The following is a 19,021-nucleotide window of genomic DNA, read 5'->3' as shown; positions in this document are numbered from 1 at the left end:
TAAAAATGTAAAAAAATAACGATTTGATGAATTACGTAATAAATTGGTCCGTAAAATAGTTTCTCCCTCTCAGGTTACTATGATAATTGTTATTTCCCTACCGAGAATTAACTAAACTGAAATACTGTATATAGTAGAATTTCAAAATATGAAATTTGGAAAAAGAATCACTCATCTTGAACTGACGGGTGCAATCGTGCCCCGAAAGTGTAAACCAGTGAATAAGCTGGAACAATTCTATTAATTACATTTCTCATTTTTCTCTTCCTCTTTTAGTTTGTTGTAGTTTGTTTGATCTCGATTTTACTTTTTTCATTATTTCTGTTGACTGTTTTAAGACCAAATTACGTTATCAAAGCTATAAAATTAGTCAAAAAACAATTGATATTCAAAGAAACATCTGAGATGCAAAAGAATATTGCGCCAAGTAAAAATTATGGCACCCGATATGAAAGTCAATTTTTTTTTTTTCTTGGAAGCTCTTTGGTAAAGATAAACTTGGCGCTTCGAAGCGACACCATAAGCGTTTACTTTCCAGGCGCGACCCCACGACTAACTAGAAGTGTTTAGTAATTTTAACCACTCGGCCATGGCTAAATACACTGGTGGGCCTTAAATTAAAATACACTATAATTTCAGAAAATAGTTTTTATGTCGCGAGATACCCATAACATTTTATGAGTATGGGTGATATCAAAATTTAGATATCAAAAAGATATTAACTATTTGCATTGCTGTGTTCATAATATGTTTAATCCATGCATTGCTTGTTTTCTATTACAATATTGTTCTCATAAATGGAAACACATACTGTTGTAAAATAACATCGAATGGCATAAAAAGTTTAAATTGCTTTCTTTCAAATTCAGGCTGTTGCTGAAGTTGAAATCACTGACTTTACATTTGCAACAACTAATGATATCTGTTACCAGAAACGTTTGAATCTCCAAATAAATGGGCTGTACAGTACATTCTTACCCCACGCGCGTTCTTACCTCTACTTTCCGTTATTATTTATTATTTATTACAATTAATCATATGAAGTAAAAGTGTTCAAAAAACTTAAAAAATGAAGTCTTTACATCAAAAAGTTTGTTGGAATATTTTTTAATTTAATTATACAGTATATGAAGAAAAATGGAGAGTTTCTACACAAAACGACTTGTGTACAAATAATACATTGCGTAAAGTATCACGTCACAATGAATACGTACAAGAAAAAATTTGATTGTTAAAACACACATGCCTAATCACTTGTCACATGTTCGCGTGGAAGCGATGCATTATGATAATTGATAATCGACGAAAATTAGTCTTAAGATCTATTATTTTAATTTTTTTCTATTAAAGAAAAAAACTAATCTGAAACATTAAGCGTGTGATATAAACAGATACTTAGTAGGCTATAAACTAAATGAATAAATATGGTGAGTGGCATCGTTCCATATACGCGATGCACCACGATGGATTAAAACATTCAATAGTAATTAATTTAAAATATTTTAGAATTTAATTATATTGTCTTTACCCATATAGTCTTTAATTAATTTACAAGAATGACGGAATATAGTTAATAATTTCGTTAAGCCTTCAGTATAGAAAAGCTCAAAATTTAAGTCTGGCAAAGTCAAAGCCCGTTATTGGAGCGCGCGTAGAAGAAACGAATCATTATAATTCTGAAACACGGCGTAAATCTTTAAATTTATATTCAACAAACATAACAATGATCAGTTATGAAGAAGAGGTCGACAACCCCTGGCCCAAAACCACTCGACCTTCAGCCTACCCTCGTCGCGTCTCGCATTTCCCTTAAACAAAATGGTATTCATTGCAAACAGTTTCTTTGATTTTTCTTCTTCTTTTCCCCATTTCCTCCCCCGTTATTAAGACTACATTTCTCTTCGATCATGTTTATCTTACTTTTTCGTGAGCTAAGAACGTCAATATTATTAATAATGCTGAAAACGTTATTCGTTTTTCCCCATTAAATTATACTAATTCTTGTGTCAACGAGTAAAAAATAAATTTAGTAGTAATCAAATTAATGTTCAAGTAATTCTTGATAGGACACTGAAAATTTGTTGTTAGTGTCAGTGTAATAATTGTTTTTGGTTTCAATGTTGTTTTAATGATTGCCAAGTGTTTATAAAGTGTATATAAATGTTACCCGATAAGTATTTGTAGTAAGAAACATAAATGGTGTCTGTCTGTCACGTTTTGTTTATCAGAAAACGCGGCAGAAGCCATTTAAAACAAAATCGTTTGTTTCCGCTTAAATTAATGCAAAAATAGTTCAAATAATTTTAATATGGAAGAAAACTTTCAGTTCTGTGACTGAGAGAACAACTGATGTGCGCTTTTTGCCCTAAATATTTTAAAAATTCTTATTGCATCATTCTTGAAGCAATTTACTAAAAAAAAAAAAAAAAAAAAAAAATTGACGTTTCATTATAAAGAATTCATATTGTCAGTATTTCATTTATCATCATTCCATTCCTACATTTCACTGGATCATATTTACTTTATTTATATTTCCTTAATGTTTTTCAAGTATATTTAAAAGCTAGTTTCAGAAATTTGTTAAATGCAAAGGTATACAGAAAAATTTATCAGTTAGTAAATAGATTGATTATTTTTCGGGGAAAATATATTTGTATAGTAATTTCATAGTTTTAATTTTTTTTTTCTTTTTCTGACCAGAACTAAACTTATCCGAAAACTCGGAAAATATTGAATAGCAAAACAGATTTTGTTTGTGGAGAAACAGAATCAAGCAAGCTTCAGATGAATATTGTTATTATTAGCTCTATATGAATATATAATCGTTCTAATACAGGATGCTGCTCTCGAGTATTTCTAATAAACTCCTATTGTGAACAGGTTTGATCACCCCCGATTTACTACGTATAGTTATTCATACTGCACTTTTAGATTATTGTGTTTAACATAATTTAATCATTTTGTATATCTGCATTTTTAAGTTTCGACGTTCATCTCGAGGAGAACTGGTTCGTAAACTGATCAAAGTGTCCTATAAAAATTGTATAAAATGTGTCGTTAAGTAGGGATATCGATTAGATTTTAAGCCTTAATATTTTCAACTTATTTACTTTCATGCAGCTTCTTACGTACAGTATTTAATACATAATAACAGACTTAAAAATTGAAAATACACGAGTATTGTAATTTGTAAATTCCTCTTTGAAGCGGGAAGATATATATTTTGGGAAAAGTATTGTTTTCGTTAACTGATGCGGAGATTTTAATAAACGTTTTAGGTATCTTTAAACGCGATTTGGACAATTTTGAAGTGATTTTTATGCTTGTATCTGTTGTCTAACTGGATATAAAGTTTACCATGACTAAAAATTTCTTTAACGAATAACGATGGTGTACGGAATTGGTTCGAAACAGTTTTGTACATATTAAAAAACATTAAATGGCACACGAGGCACTATTTTATGCAATCAGGAAAAAAATAATAATAATTTCTATCGATTTTTAGTATATCTTTGATTTATCGCAGCATTATCGCATGACAATTTTGGTGTAGGAAATGTATTAAACTACATTAATTACGTTTTTAGTCACCGTCATTTTATAATTTTTTATTGAGTATATTAAAAAATAGACCAGTAAATTTAACATTTTCAAAAATATACAACGAAGTAAAAATGCTTTTTTTTCTTCGTCTTTTGAAGGAATTTGTAAGTTGTGTTTGAATTAATCTGCATTTATGCCTTGTTTCTTTTTAATCTACAAATCTGTTCATCCGACAAATTAACTTAGTCATTCGATTATAACTTGGCAGATAAATTTTTTGTTTCTCTTTTCGTGTGGCCTAAAGTTGAATTAAACAAAGAGCAATTATCTTTAGAAGAAAATGAGTACAATTTCGAGATAAACATGGAAACAAGACAGAGAAGTGTTTCTCTGCGTTATTTATAGCATTGTTGATTTCCTATTTTTGGAAATATTTCACCTACCTAATCACGAATTGTGAAATTACTGTATATTTAGCTCCTGTTTATGTATTTTACTAATGAATATAAGCTTTTAAAACACTGAAAATTTTACTTAATTTTTTTTGTGTTGATAATTTTACATATTTTTTTTTTAGATAATTTCTTTTATTAAACTTAAATAAAATAATATTTTCTGTACACACATTTTCAAATTTCCATAATGGTTATATGGTAATAGCTTCATTTAATAATTATAAAATGAATACCTAAAAATTGAGCTTTCTCATCATTCAACTATTTTCGTAATCTTATATTTCGAATATTAAAACTCTTAAAAAATCTCGTTAAAAAATATAGCAATTTTTCAACTTGTTGCTTAATTTTAGATTAATTTTTAAAGCGTTTAAAAACGAATTTTTATAAAATAGGCACTTACGGAATGGAAAAAATCTCAACTTTTTAACTCTTCTTTTTGACCTTAGGAAATTTTAAATCTAAAATCATTAAAGATATTTTTATGTTCTTTTTTTATTTTCTTAATTTTAACAATTTAATATAAATTTTTAGCATTTTAAATAATAATTTTAAAATGAGGAGTTATAAAATTAATACGATTTCTCACCCTTTAGCTATTTTTCTTAACTTCGAATTTAAAAAATCATTTAAAAAAACAACTAAAACACTCCACTTTAAACGAATACAGCTTGTTTTTACATTAATTTTTCTCAAACTTTTAACAACAATTTTACTTAAATTTAGTTTTAGTTTATCCGCTTCTTTGCAAAGTAACAGGCCGTATATTTTAATAATTTAATATTTATTAATATATACCTAAAAGTGGCTACCTGAACTGATCGTAATTATTGATATGTACTTTTAAATTGCCATCTATTTAATCGTGTCCTATCATTTAAATTGTTAGAGGGAAAGGAAAAATCGTAAAAATTGTGTTTTTTTTCGTGTATTAGTTCGTAAAATGAATTCCTCCAGTTCGATATTCGAGCTTAATTGAAGTAGATTTTGAATTCTTTTATATTTATTAAAGCTACTACATATCTTCATTACTTAGGGTATTCTTCTTTTAGAAATCCAAACGGAGCTTATCTATCGATAACTCCTCGATATATGAATAAATATCTGATTATTTTATTGCTTACGCTGTTAAAATTTTCTATGATTTCTCATTTATGTGCGGAAGACACATTTGGATGAAATTAGAAAGTTGTAGGGATGAGGTTTTAAGTTTTTACCCTACGACGTCACTTGTACCGTTTCGTAAAACGATTTGAGGTCGTAACAGGTATGATATATTATACTCAAGTAGTCGCTCATATCACTAATTATGAACTTTGTCTTTCACGTGTAAAGTTCATTTTCTTTTATTTATAGAAATAGATATCGGCATCGTACTAATCCGTCCGTTACTACCATCTGGTGACGTTCGAACGAGTTATTGTCGGTAAATCTTTTCGAACCCCTCTGATTTTATTAAAAAAAAAAAAAAAAAAAAAAAAAAAGATCTCGTGTTTCCAAATCGCGATTTTTGAGATTTGCCCTTTCGATACGAATTTCGAACAAAATTATAAATAAATAATAATGAATTTTTATGTAATTAACTATTTATCGTCGTCATTTTTTTTCTTTTTTTAAAATTTGAATTAATTCGAAAATAGGATATGGTCCAGCTAGCAAATTATATTCGTCTGTAAGTAGAATCGATTAACCTAATTATTTCACATTATATAATAATAAATAAATAAACAAACAAATATATAAAAGAGTAATAAATTAAACCCACGAGAATCATCTTTTTATGTCGAACATGAAAATAATCGTATTAGAAAAAGGTAGAAAATAGAAATATAATGATGTTTAAAAAAGCATCCGGAGACCTTGTAACGTGTTCCTGGAGGTAAGACGACAGGTGACCATGGCAACAGTTAATACAGCTCGATCGAAACGCTAAAAATAGATATCTCTTTAGATAAACACCGGTTCCCATCGTGGGATTCTCCATAATAATTAGAAATGGGTATTGCCGTTACTTCTGGGATCATACATACATATATATATATGTATAAATATAGAATGACATAAAGTTAACTATTGTCGTTTAACAATAGTTAATTTCACATCGTGTATAAAGTAATTACCGTATTCTCTAACCAAATCCAAAATTTCGTGGATTGTTTAATACGTATCTCTTATACTTTCTCTGTTTTTCGGCGATTAATTTAAAAATCAATTATCTCAAATGATAACTGTTAACGTACGGTACGTGATGCTATTTATCCTCTGCTTACAATTTATTTAATTTTAATTAAAAAATATAAAAGAATAGTTTGAATCTTGTGTTTTAACTAGAACCATCCAAGTAATTAGAGAGAGGCAACGTTTTTATGACTTCTTCTCGTGTCTTTATTAACCTATAAAACAAAGTTTTATGATGAAATTTAACGATTTGTATACGGGCTCTTATAAAAACTTGTTGCATACCATTCTTCTTTATTATATTTATTTATTTATTTTTAAATTTTTTTTGGTAGATAGAAAAAGCATGCGTGCTTGCATGTGTACCCATATCTATAAAAATAAATTAGCGCGCGCGTATGTATTCGAATGTTTTCTCAGCTTCGATCCCCGATTCTTATCCCCAGTTTTCTAGTTTCTATAAATAGAACCTAGTGCTTTGCTATTTCGCGTCTGCGCCGAACGAGTTGGCGGTGGTCCATCGGACACTGCGACAGTTTGTTTTCACCGATACCGACAGAAAGACAAGTTCTACCGAATGCTGTCAAGACAACTCTTTACTGTAAGATGGATGTTTTTATAAAGCCTGCAATGCAACCATAGAGAGAGAGAGAGTTGCCTACTTTTTTTTTGGTACGTTCTTTTCAACCTCTCCCCCTCCTCTTCTGTATTAAACTCGTCTGGTTGTGTGCATTCGGACCCCGTTCGTGTGTGTATGTGTGTGTATGTGTATGACAGTTTCGTTCGAAAATCGCTACATATTTAAATATAAATACATTTTTTTTAGTTTAAAAAAAAGAAAGAAGAAAGAAAAAAGTCACTCGAGTTCTATTTACGTGGGTTCTCCACTTATATAAACAAAATCACGATTTACTACCCCCGACTTTTTAAAATTCTTTTTCTTTTTCTACGATGCTTTACGTCTTTTCGAACTAAAAAATCGCTTGTTTGAAATAAATTTTTTGATTTTTTTTAAAATTCTCGTTAGCTAATTAAAATCTTGATATTATTTTTCTCGTTCTGTCAGTTATCTGTAACTTGTTGCTGCTACACAGTACGTGCTATTCGAAATTAAATGTGCGTTTAATTTACATTTATAGGTGTATCACGTACCTGAATGGATGATGACGAAGACGACGATTTAAAAACATTTTTTTGAATATTTTCTTTTGGTTTATCTTATGCAAAATGTGCTTCTATAATCAATGAACAACTGGTTGACGCGAAAGATGTAAACTGAGTCCAGAATGGTTGGCAGAAGGATCCAAATCAGTTATTAACCTTCGATATATTTTGGTATCAGTTAAGATTTTGAAATAATAATGTTTTGTGTAGATTTTTGGGCAGTTCTATTATAAATAATCAAATTTTTAATAGCTTTAAATCTAGTTTTGTTAAAAATCTATGAAAAAATTTATAATATGTATATATTTTTTCTCTCTTAACTAACTTTTTAAGACGTTGATTTTTCTGAATTTTTAATGTATAAATTAAAAAATAATAATAATAATAATAATGCTATAAATGAATTTGAGCCTTATATTAGAATTATTTCTCTTAATAATAATCTTTATATATATAGTAGTAAAGTGGAATATAAATTAATAATCATTAAAAAGGGCGAATTTCATACACCTACTAATTTATTCAGGATAATTTTTTATAATAAAAAATTGAAGCGGATATATATCTTAAGTTATTATTGCGTTTTCTGCACGAAAGTTCAAGAATCAATAATAACTATAATTGAAGGCAGTCAAGTTTGCTGGTTGTAGAAAGTAATTATGCTTTCTCTTTTTAAATATTATATATACACTCGATAATATAGACATTTAAGCTTTATTTTATATTGAATTAAGTGTTAATATTTCTTTATTAAATCGCGATTTTGTTGAAAAGTTATCCTTATATTTGATACCAGACAAGTAAAAGTGATTTCGTGTTTTATGGGCTCATTTTTTTAAACATTTTTTATTCTTGATTTCTATAAAACTTTATTTATAAATGATTATTATAGTATTAATTTTGATTAAATTCCAAACTACGCCGAACAATTCGATATCGAAATTATGTCACGAACCTCTAGAAAAGCATTTTCATTCCCTTCCCTTGATTACTGTCGCTTAAATTTACATATTCGAAGGTTTGTTGCTGATTGAGGTAAATTTCTTAGAGTTTATTCTTCGCTGTTCAACCTAAGAAAGTTTTATTAAGTGCATAATTTATTTAGTTTTTTGTTCAAATATGTACAGGGTGGTCTAAAAGTTAACCGTGCTGTGCATTCGAAATATACTCGTAAATTCATTAAAGCGTTATAATTTATGTATTGAACGAGAAGAATGTCATTTTAAACAATTGAAATTTTGTGATTAATAAAGTATTTGAGTAAAATAGCAACAATGGTTGACTTTTGGGCCATCCTGCGTATACAGTATATTTCTATTTACTTCATAACAATCATTAAGTAGCCTATCTAAATAAAGTATGTTTCCTGCTTCTAGATCGCATCGTACGAACTTGTTATTTAATTCCGTTTTACAAGACATTTTAATTCAATTAATAAAAAGCTTAGATCTTAAATCGATTTTGCAGTAGAATTACATATCTAGAAAATTAATGATGATTATAAATTTAACCTTCGTTACTAGTCAATATTAAGCAATAACACAATTTTAATATTAGAAAACGAAGAGGTTATTTTCATTAAAAAAATTAGAGGAAAAAATTTATTGATTTTGTTTTTTCTTCTACTTGAAATAATTGAATTTTTTTTTCTCTGCATTTGGACGTTAGAGTTCGTTCCTTATATATATATATATATATATATATATATATATAGAAAACCATAGGAAAGATAGCAAAAAAATTGCCAAATGATATTTTTTTATGATAAATTAATCACTTTTATGTTTTTTTCCAACTTCGTTGCAAGTAAATTTACATAACTTTAATTAAATTCCTTTGTCATATTCTTGCACAGAACGTACCATTTCTCCTTTTTATGTTTAAAGTTATATATGTATATTTATATATATTCTTAAACACACATTTAAATTTTTATTATAATTAATGCTACTACTAAATGGCTTGTTTTTACACACATTGTTGTTTCTGGTAGATAACCTCCCATCTAGCACTTACGACTCTTTAAAGTTGCTCTCTAGGGTAAATCATTTTGTGATTCGAAGTATGTTGAACTATAAAATAAAATGGTTTAATAATCTAGCTATGCTTTAAGCAAAAAATGATAATGTCAGCGTAAGAATTTTATTAAGAATAATGAGGAAAATACCGAAAAAATACTGCTAAATTTACGATTAATTTCTGGGTTATTGAACGGAGATTATTACTAATAAATAAATTAAACTTTTTACTTATTTCGAAAGGTTAATCCCGATTCAAACGAAATTTTCTATCGTTAAACCCCCAATAGATCGATTTTATTACATAATCGCTAAAACTTAAATTATTCTCATCTTTACTAACGATTTTCAATTTTACAAATTAATCTTACATTAATTAATTATTCTATCGAAGCTGTAATTATTAAAATTAAAATGGGTCATTATTTTCGAATGTCTTTTTAAACTTTAAACCACTAGTCGATTGAATTTTATGGAATTTTTAAAAAGTAAATGGATGATAATGTACTTAATTTGTCTATCCGTTCCCTTCCAATTACGTACATTTAAAAGGTGGAATGCGACACGAAACTTCTTAAACAATTGAAAAATTATGCTTACGATTATTGACCATTTCTCTCTTTTCTGTTATCTAAATATGGAAGTTGTATAGGAGTATAAAATATCAAAATGTTATTCAAAAATTCATGAAATATTGAAGGAGTTTATTTGAATAATTCATATTAAAATCTAGATTTTTCGCCTCTCAAATTAAAATCTACATACTATCGACGTTTATAAGATAGTAATTTATAAATTAAGTTAATTATCTGTTAAATTTATAATATTAAATAATCTAATGTTTTGTGTGTGTGTTTGTGATTAGAGTGTTTTTAAATACTTTTTATTGACTCCAGCTGCGACTAAATGTTAGAAGTAGGCTGCTACTATAAAGGTTTTTATTAAAATCACGCATCATTAATATTTTCTAAGAAGAGAAAACGATCGCCTCAATAGAAACACTTACTTAAGAAGAGTTACAAAGAATAAATCTGAATCACGTCAGATTGCGTAATGGCAGCTTCTGCTCCGTACATGATGGTAATCTAAAAACGGTTAAATTATTGAAAATTATTAAAAAAATGGAGGGGGAAGTTTAAAAAATTAAATAAATTTTATCTAAAGAGATGGCGAACGACAAGACGCTTTTTATTCAGGACATTTTTTGGGTATTTTTGGGCACTTGCCATTGTAGAGTCGACGTTGCACAATAAAATGTAATGCCAAAGTGTCATAGTTGTTCTGAGAAATTAAGCGGTAATGCATTCGAATCTTAACTGCAGAACCCTTCTTTAAGATGTGGCTTTTTCGTAAAGAAGAGATTTTAAACGCCTTAAATGAATGTAAAATCCTTAAAAAAGTAACCTTTTCCGAGACGAAGGTGGCCTATAATTAAATCAATTAAGAAAAGTTACAAAGTGGATCCACTAACGACGTAAACACGCTTTTACATCGATGCAAGATTGACTGTCATAGATACAACTTCGCATGTCTCGTAGTAGTGAATATCTCATTTCGCGCTAACTGACTGCTAATGAACATAAGTTGCCATCTGGTTTTGCCAGAACTTCGAAATCACGTTACATATATTTTTTTCTCCTCTCTGTTTCTCTTGTTATGTTTTCCTTCTCTTCGGCGGTGACGTCACAGCACGTGTCTTTCCGTCATAGAACTAGCGACACCTGACCCCCAGAAGTGTTTTAAAAGAGCCACTTGTTTGAACAAAGATCGTCTGTTTGAATCTTTGGAAGTAGGCTTTGCGTCATTAAGTACTACTGGAAGTGACTGTTGAATGATGTTCTGTGTCTGAAGCCGTTCGCGAAGATTCAGGTGGCTTCTAGCGCCGTTTTGAAAACATTTGGCTCTCACTATATCAAATGCCTCAAAATACTTTTTTTTTATTAAAGAAAAAAAAAGTTTGAACGGATCGATTAGGTTTATTTAATCGAAAAAAGTATCATCTTCGGGAGCGAGTATTGTTTTTTTCATCTGTTTTAAAATAAAACAGTATTTACTAATTTATTAACAATTATATTTATCGAATTTTATTAACTTTTAAATGTAAACATTAAATACTTGATAATGATTTTTAATTATTTATTTCCACTTTTTTTTTCTTTACTAGAATTTAATGTAATGTTTTAATTTTTTTTTCTTTGATAGGAATGTAATTCTGCAAAAGGAAACAGATTTGTAATGTTTTGCTTCCATTGTTTTAATTTCTTCCCTCATGATTGCGTTTGTAATTGATTAGATCAATGACTGAGCCAAAGACAACAGGTAAGAAAATTGCTACATAAAGTATTACATTTTATTAATTATTTAAGTAAATTATGAAAACACTACAGTTAGAATTTATTCTACCAGATGGGGCTACTCGTAAGTAATTTTGGAAGCCGTATTATTAATTATGAACGTCGTTAATTTAGAAACACTAAAGAACACAAAGCGGCAATAGAATTTGTTCATAAATATAAAACAAAAAAAATTACGTCTAACCTTCACACTGTTGATTTTAATTATTTATTTTTATGTAATTAAAAATATGTACATTCTAAACAGTTTTTGAGTAAGAAATTTTAATTCTTTGGATAATTCGTAGAAACATCATTAAAAAAAAGGAGGGCGTCGATAGGATTTCATTTAATCATCCGCATCATCATCCAATTTAAAACGGCAAGGTCATATCAGAGATGAGTTTTTCTGGATGGATCGAAGATCCTACAAATTCCTGCGTAAAAATCGACCCGTTTATATCCCCCTTCCTCTCTCTCTCTTTCTCTCTCTCTCTCTCTCTCTCTCTCCTTAGGAAAACTCTTTTCCTGTAGTTGAGGCAGGTTTGCAGTGAAACCACTCCTGCCCGTGTTTCACTTTGAAGATTTGGTGTTACTAAAAATAAGACGAGATTTTGTGCTATTCTGGGATCCAAACAAATTAAGTCGAAGCATTTGATTTTTAAAAGGGGAACTTCCAGGAATTTTTAAACTGATATTTTAAGATTTGGATCATAAGCGGGAGGAGAATCAAAAATACGTAATAAAAAAAATAAGAGATAAAGTTGTTCGAAAATTGTTACGTTCAAATGACGACAGTCGAGTTTATATAAGTTGTTTTTTTATAGATTGATGGCTTATTAACCTTGGTAATGTTTAATTGAATTTTTACTTTTTTTTTCTAAAACGTAATGGATTACGACATGTCATCATCTTCGTCATCAATTTCCGATGACGTGCCTTATTTAGGTTATCGGTCTCTATGATAAATTGTTAATTTGTTTTGTTGGGAGTTCATCTGTCCATTTGGAAAGCTCGTAATCAAACGTACAACAGTATAAATATCGTTTAAATTTATGCTATTTGACACAATAAAGGGGAATAGTATATAGCAGGAATTTGTAATTAAATGGTCCTGTATACGCAACACGTTTTTCTGTCGTTTATAAATTTTTAGAGGAGTTACGTTTGAGTTGAGAGTTTTAGCCAAGTTAAATGTGTGGGTATATTAATTATTAATGGAGGGGAGGAAGTTTTGCGCAGTACTTTGGCTAATCTTCGCATCAGCCAAGCTGCCTGTGTCAAGGTTTATAGATCAGACGAATAAAACGGGTAAACAGTTAGGCGATTTTTTCGGCTGGTGTGGCAAAATAATCTCAAAAGTTCTATTTATAAAAGTGGCGGCGCTGTCGTCGGGTTGGCTTCGTACTCTATAAGCTTGGCCTTCCGCTAGCGACTCGCAGTTCATCCTGGCAGCCTTCGCCATGAAAAAAGTCGTTTTCCTTCAATTTGACTTCCGCCACGTCTCGATTTGAGTGATAAGGATCGTATTTTCAATCGAAACAATGGAAATCGACAGGGGCACGGACGTGCATTTTGTCTTCCCTTGCCGAAAGGGTAAGTTGTCATTGTTGCTGGTCTGTCTGCTTTTGTAACCGTTGAGTTTTGAAGTTCGTTCTTTAAGTTAATTATGCTAATTACAATTTACCAAATCAATATCTTTGGTAAGGAGCATAAAGTTAACACCGAGGAAGTTTGCTTGATTAAAAAAATATTTTGCCAGTGTTTTGATTGCTGTTTGGTTTTGCACGAGGAGTTTATAACGACCTTTAGTAGGTTATAACGAAAGCTGATAGTTAATAAGAAAAAATCTTATTTATAATGGTTAAAATGTGACGAAACAGTATAGAAATGAACTCACATACCACTTAAAAATATTATTCACCTGTTAATTTTGACGACTCATTTCTCTCGTTAATGAGCTGCGTTATTAAAACTAATTAGTTTATTTATTATACATATATACAGAATCCGTACAGACGTTGACCCGGGTTGTGTGTGTTTGCGTCACACACTGAGTGAGTTGTCTTACAAAATCTACTATTGTTTTTTTATATTGGCGTTTTTTTCTTTTATTGTAGTTTATTTTTCTCGACATCTGTCAAATGGCGACTTTTTCTCCCTAACCGGGAGAGCATCTGTTTGTCGAGTGTCTAGTCGAGTTCTTAGGAGACGAATGATCTATGTATTTATCGATTTCTGTAGACTTGTGCCAAAATACTTATTATGGAATGGACCGGCAATGACGTCATAAAGCTCGTCACCGATTCTGACGTCATTGAAAGGAGGTTGAACGTCGTACGTAGGCGGTATTTTGGATCGACCGGTGTCTGCGTGCGATCTATACATAGCTGTAATGACGTCAAACACTCGCTCATTAAGATGTTGGGAGCTGTAGATAATACTATCTTTTGTGTTCCACTTGCCAGCTTTGAACACAACTGAATGAAAATAGTAAGAGTATAGTAAATAGCGCGCGCACTTTGACATCGCTTTGTCGCCTTCATTGAGTCATACTTTTTCCATTTGGTTATATATAACTTTGATTTGTTATCCATCAACAACCGGAATCCAGAACTTATCGTTGTCGTTTGATAAAATTTATGTCTCCTTTTCCTCTCTTCCTGGTTTCTCCACGCTACACATTTCTCTTTCAAATCTGGAGATGTATTCGAAAATTTATTTTATGCCCTCCTCCACGAAATTTATCGCTTCAAAGCATGACTCTTAAGTGGATTAAAGTCGGAAAATGATCTAATTAATTTCTATATTAAAAAAAATGAAATCATTTGACATTTACAAGACTTCGTGGAGTGAAGCCATCCTTGCTATTGTGAAAAACACTTATTTTAATCTGATTAAACGCCATTATCTTAGTTTTGTGGATCTGAAATCCGCGTTGAGATTTAAATCCTGAGAAACACATTCGTCTGCCATATCACGTACCGTAACGGAAGGATATTTTCTATAAATACATTCAAGGTCTCGTAGTTCATGAATAGTTTTTTTCCCCCTAATTGGTATGTCTATTTTTAAGGAACGAGTTGGTCTGTTGTTAGATGCGGTTCGGATGGAAGATATTTATTCACTTCATCCTATTTAAATACACTGTAACGAGACGTTTCGGCTTTGATCATTGATAAGGATTCCATCCTTATCAATTGTTAAATCTAATTAAATGTAAAAAAAAAAATTTTGCTCGTACTTTAATCATTATCGAGTAGGAGGCCCGTAAATCTGTACAGTCGCACGTACCGAATGTTATCGAATTGTTTCAATTATACGTTAATTTATTCTCATTGTTTTCACGCCTTCTACGTAATTCGGTTTTAATGAATGAATAGTGAATGAACACGTTGATAAATCAACGTGTTCATTCACTATAACGGGTCTTAAAATAGGAAGAAAAAGTCAATTAATGTGCGTTGTGCTAACTGTAAGAGTTTTGTTTTTATGTTTAATTACCTTCGTTAAAGTTCAATGCTTGTAATTAATGACGGTTTTTTGGGTAATAAAATCCTGTTTTACTGTCATATTATATTTGAGAAAAAATGTTCTATTTATTGGCGCCAAAAAATCGTATCAACTGAATAAATTATCGTATTACATAAACTTATTCAACTTGTAGTAAATTAATCTGTAAAAAATTTTAGGTATTAATTTGAAAATTTCACTGATTAGTAAGTGTTTTTAAGTGTATTTTATGTATGAATTGTATATTAAATGCTTTTTAGTGAGTTATATAAACCTTATTTTTTATTGTTTTCTTTTTAAACAGAAAATTTGAATTCGCATAATAGTATGGAAATTAATGCTCGATATTCGCAACTTCAAAGAACAGGTAAATTTTTTCTTTGTTTTCAGAAAATTAAATCGCAAATTCAGCTCAGTAATTTCTATATAATTTTTAACGTAACGAAATATGTCTAAGCCTTACTGCGGATGTAATATTATACTCTGGAAAATTAAATTCGCTTTCCTCTTTCGTAAGATAATTGATTTTTCAGAATTAGTCATATTTAATTACCAGCTTGCAGATCGTATAAGAGGATTCGACTTTCAGTTGACCTCTTCTAGCCGACATTAAAAAGGGATTAATTTATAGATTTAGGATCCGCTTATGACGGAGCTACCATTATCGACGGAGATATGACGAACAGTATAAATCCGGCGCTACAGGAACAGCATTTGAAATTCCAACAGCAGCTGCTACAATTGAAACAACAACAACAATTGCAGCAGCAACTCCTCCTCCAGCACTTCCATCAACAACAACAACAACTAGCCGAGCATCACGAGAAACAAATGCAGGAGAGAATAAAAGTGATTGCTTACATATATAATAAAATTTTATGAAAATAAGATGAAAACTCATTATTTATATACATTTATATATCCTTATTTAGGAATACCTAGAACATCAAAAGAGATTGGAAGAAGAGCAGAAAATTGAAAAAGAACGTAGAGATAAGGAGAGAATCGAACAATTGAAGAAAAAGGAGAAACACGAGCAGAGTATGTGACTGATTTGGTTTTATTTAAAAGTTACCATGTACTGTAGTCAGTTCTCAACTGATTTATCAGAGTACATTATTGTTTCTCCCTGATCTAGGTGCAATTGCGTCTTCCGAAGTTAAGCAGAAATTACAAGAATTCGTTCTAAATAAAAAGCATAGGGAAGCTGCTGCTAATTCAGCCAATTCTCCAACCACTTTAAGAAATTGGTAAGTTAATAATCAAAAGATTTAATAGACTTATTTATTGGGAGAACTGTTTTGAGTTCTGTTTTTATGCATTTTCTTTATTTATTCTAGCGTATTTTGAATTAATTTTTTTAGGGGAAAGTGTTTGCAAAATGTCGAATTAATATTAAATAAAAGTAATGAGAAAAAAGTACAAATTCGATATTTTGTAATCTTTCGGGTCGAAAACGTCATTATGAAAGTAGTAATAATAATGAAAGGGGGGAGAAAGACTCGTAATTCACTGTTTCTAAATCTGTCACGTCAACTGCCAATGTTGTCACGCAAACTCGACCTTGGATTACCAAGGTGAATACGTGGGCGTCTTACATTGCGTGATCAACATTACTTTTACTGTAGCTAGGATGTAGACGGAAAAACTACATAATATATATATTTTTTAATTTTAAATTTGCTAATAATAAAAATTTTTTTAATGTATAACTTCTAATACTTGTATTCTCTTCTCTGCACTAGGCATCCCTTGTTGGGTAAATACGAAGATGATTTTCCTCCATTAAGAAAAACTGGTAAGTTCAGAGAGAAAACAAACGAATGCAAACAAAATTAGGCTTTTAAAAATAATAATAAATACTTATGTATATTAAAAATATAGTTCTGTTTTTAATGGTAAAACAGCATTTTGAGTTAGCTTGAATTTGTTTTGTCTCCCCTAGGCTATTAACACTAACAATTTAAAGCATGAAAGTGTTTTTTTAAGAGTGTTTTTTTCATTTATAATTTAAATATTGTTTTGTGTTGATTAACTTTGCTAGTAACAGAGAATGTGCTTGCACTGTGTTCTGTTGGTCTATTGTCTAGCTTCCGAACCGAATCTTAAAGTGAGATCTGTGCTGAAACAGAAGGTATACGACAGAAGAAGCAGTCCCTTACTGCGCCGAAAGGATCACAAAGTATCGCTTCCGCTGAAGAGGAGACCAATAACAAGTATGGCTGACAGTAGCATGTTTTCTACATACCATAGTTAACAAAAATTATTGGTTTGATAACTTTATATACCGAGAGTATTCTGTTATGCATTACAATAATATATATATGTATGTATATATATATATTATATATATATTTTTAATATGACTGAAGCATGTGCACGAAATAGAAAGAGGAGAAAGTTTGTCCTGATTTATGCGCTATTTTAGCGTTATTTTTTTAAAAAAAATTAAAAAGTATTAACTGAATGTAGTTAAGGATTTGTCAAACACGACCGTTAACATGTTTTAAAGATAGTGTATATAGTTTAGTTCCGTTTTCTTCTAAAACTCAGTCGTAAACTGATTATATTCCGCTCTTGGAATGGAAAATAAATAGTCCAAGGTCGACGTTTTGGTACTATTCGCCCCATTGTTTTGCTTTGTATACCTAAGAAGAGGATTTTACTTTGTTTTTTTTTTTTAATTAAATATTTACTTACTTATTTTTTCTGGTAAAAGTAATGATTACGGATTGGAAACTTATTTATTAATTAAAAATTATTATTTTACGATTTTAAAGCCAGATTTTTATTGCCATCATAAAGCTTTTTAAAAATATATAACTGGCTTTTTAAAAAATTTTTTATTCCATTCTCTTAATTGAAATTTAATTAAAACATTAGCTTAGTATTGAATGCTTAATATTCTTTACTTCTAGTTGACGGCTCGAGTTGTACCAATGAAAATAGTCCAGATTCACCTCCGAATGGGGCAAATATACATTCTATACACACTAACAGTGGCACTACGTCTATTCAAGAGGTAAGTCTTAAAATAAAAAAGATATATTCTTTCACACAGTATTAGTTTTAGAAGCTGAATAAAAAGTTTTTAAGAAAGCGTAACGTATATATAGATATACATGATAGAAAGAAAACAAGCCATTGCATCTTCACCATCTGGGTCGGATAGGGACGTGTGAATGCCAGAACAATTTGGGAATGTTTATATTTGGAGAAGTGTGCTAAGTTTAGAATCTGGGCTGAGAGTTACACTACCGTTCGAAAGGAAGTAGGAGTTGGTTGTGTCGACCCCTTTTTATCCCCTTTACTCTGAAGAAGCTGTCAACGTACCAAGCTCTGTAAGCTGATGGACAGAGTTTCTATTTATAGACCACGATCAAAAATTTATCCAGGTTTTACGTCGGTTCCGACTAAGCAAAACCTTTTATAGTTTATTCTGTGTTATTATTAGATGATTGGTAATTGGCCTCTATGCGGACATTTTTTTTATTTAAAAAATTAAGAAATTTGTTTCTTTAATTTATTTTATGGTTTTTAATATAAATATACTTATGAAACTACTACAATTTTTTTTCATAAATTTTCAATCACGTTACAATATTTTTGCTATTGTTTAATTATAGGATTTTATAATGACGGTGGGACGGTGGTATAGAATGACTTGATTTAGTTTTTGACATTGAAATCTGAATGGGTCTCAGTCCAGATTTTGTCGAGGAGTCGTGTTTTCTGATGATTTATGAACGATTTAAATATCCGTTTTTAATTAAAATTGATACAAATTCTTTTAATTTCTTATGTTGTTTTTTTTTTT

General features: G+C 30.0%; 1 protein-coding gene across 3 annotated transcripts in view; it reads left to right on the top strand.

Moving 5' to 3' along the window:
* Positions 1-19,021, top strand: part of LOC136985678 (histone deacetylase 4-like) — a 114,795-nt gene that overhangs the window by 51,151 nt on the left and 44,623 nt on the right. The window contains exons 2-9 of one of the 3 annotated variants that reach the window (XM_067283004.1): positions 11,561-11,677; positions 15,509-15,571; positions 15,836-16,053; positions 16,137-16,245; positions 16,343-16,454; positions 16,950-17,002; positions 17,295-17,420; positions 18,123-18,226. In XM_067283004.1, the coding sequence (XP_067139105.1) occupies positions 11,656-11,677; positions 15,509-15,571; positions 15,836-16,053; positions 16,137-16,245; positions 16,343-16,454; positions 16,950-17,002; positions 17,295-17,420; positions 18,123-18,226 (807 nt within the window). In that variant the 5' untranslated portion in view covers positions 11,561-11,655. Of the gene's footprint in view, positions 1-11,560; positions 11,678-13,096; positions 13,288-15,508; positions 15,572-15,835; positions 16,054-16,136; positions 16,246-16,342; positions 16,455-16,949; positions 17,003-17,294; positions 17,421-18,122; positions 18,227-19,021 lie in introns of those variants that run through there. The other 2 variants (XM_067283003.1, XM_067283005.1) reach the window with 2 other exon arrangements.

The sequence above is a fragment of the Centruroides vittatus genome, unplaced genomic scaffold (assembly GCF_030686945.1).
Source record: "Centruroides vittatus isolate TY-2023 unplaced genomic scaffold, ASM3068694v2 contig_975, whole genome shotgun sequence".
Taxonomy (NCBI): domain Eukaryota; kingdom Metazoa; phylum Arthropoda; class Arachnida; order Scorpiones; family Buthidae; genus Centruroides; species Centruroides vittatus.
Note: the sequence above shows the minus strand (reverse complement) of the source record. Positions and strands in the feature narration are given on the sequence as shown.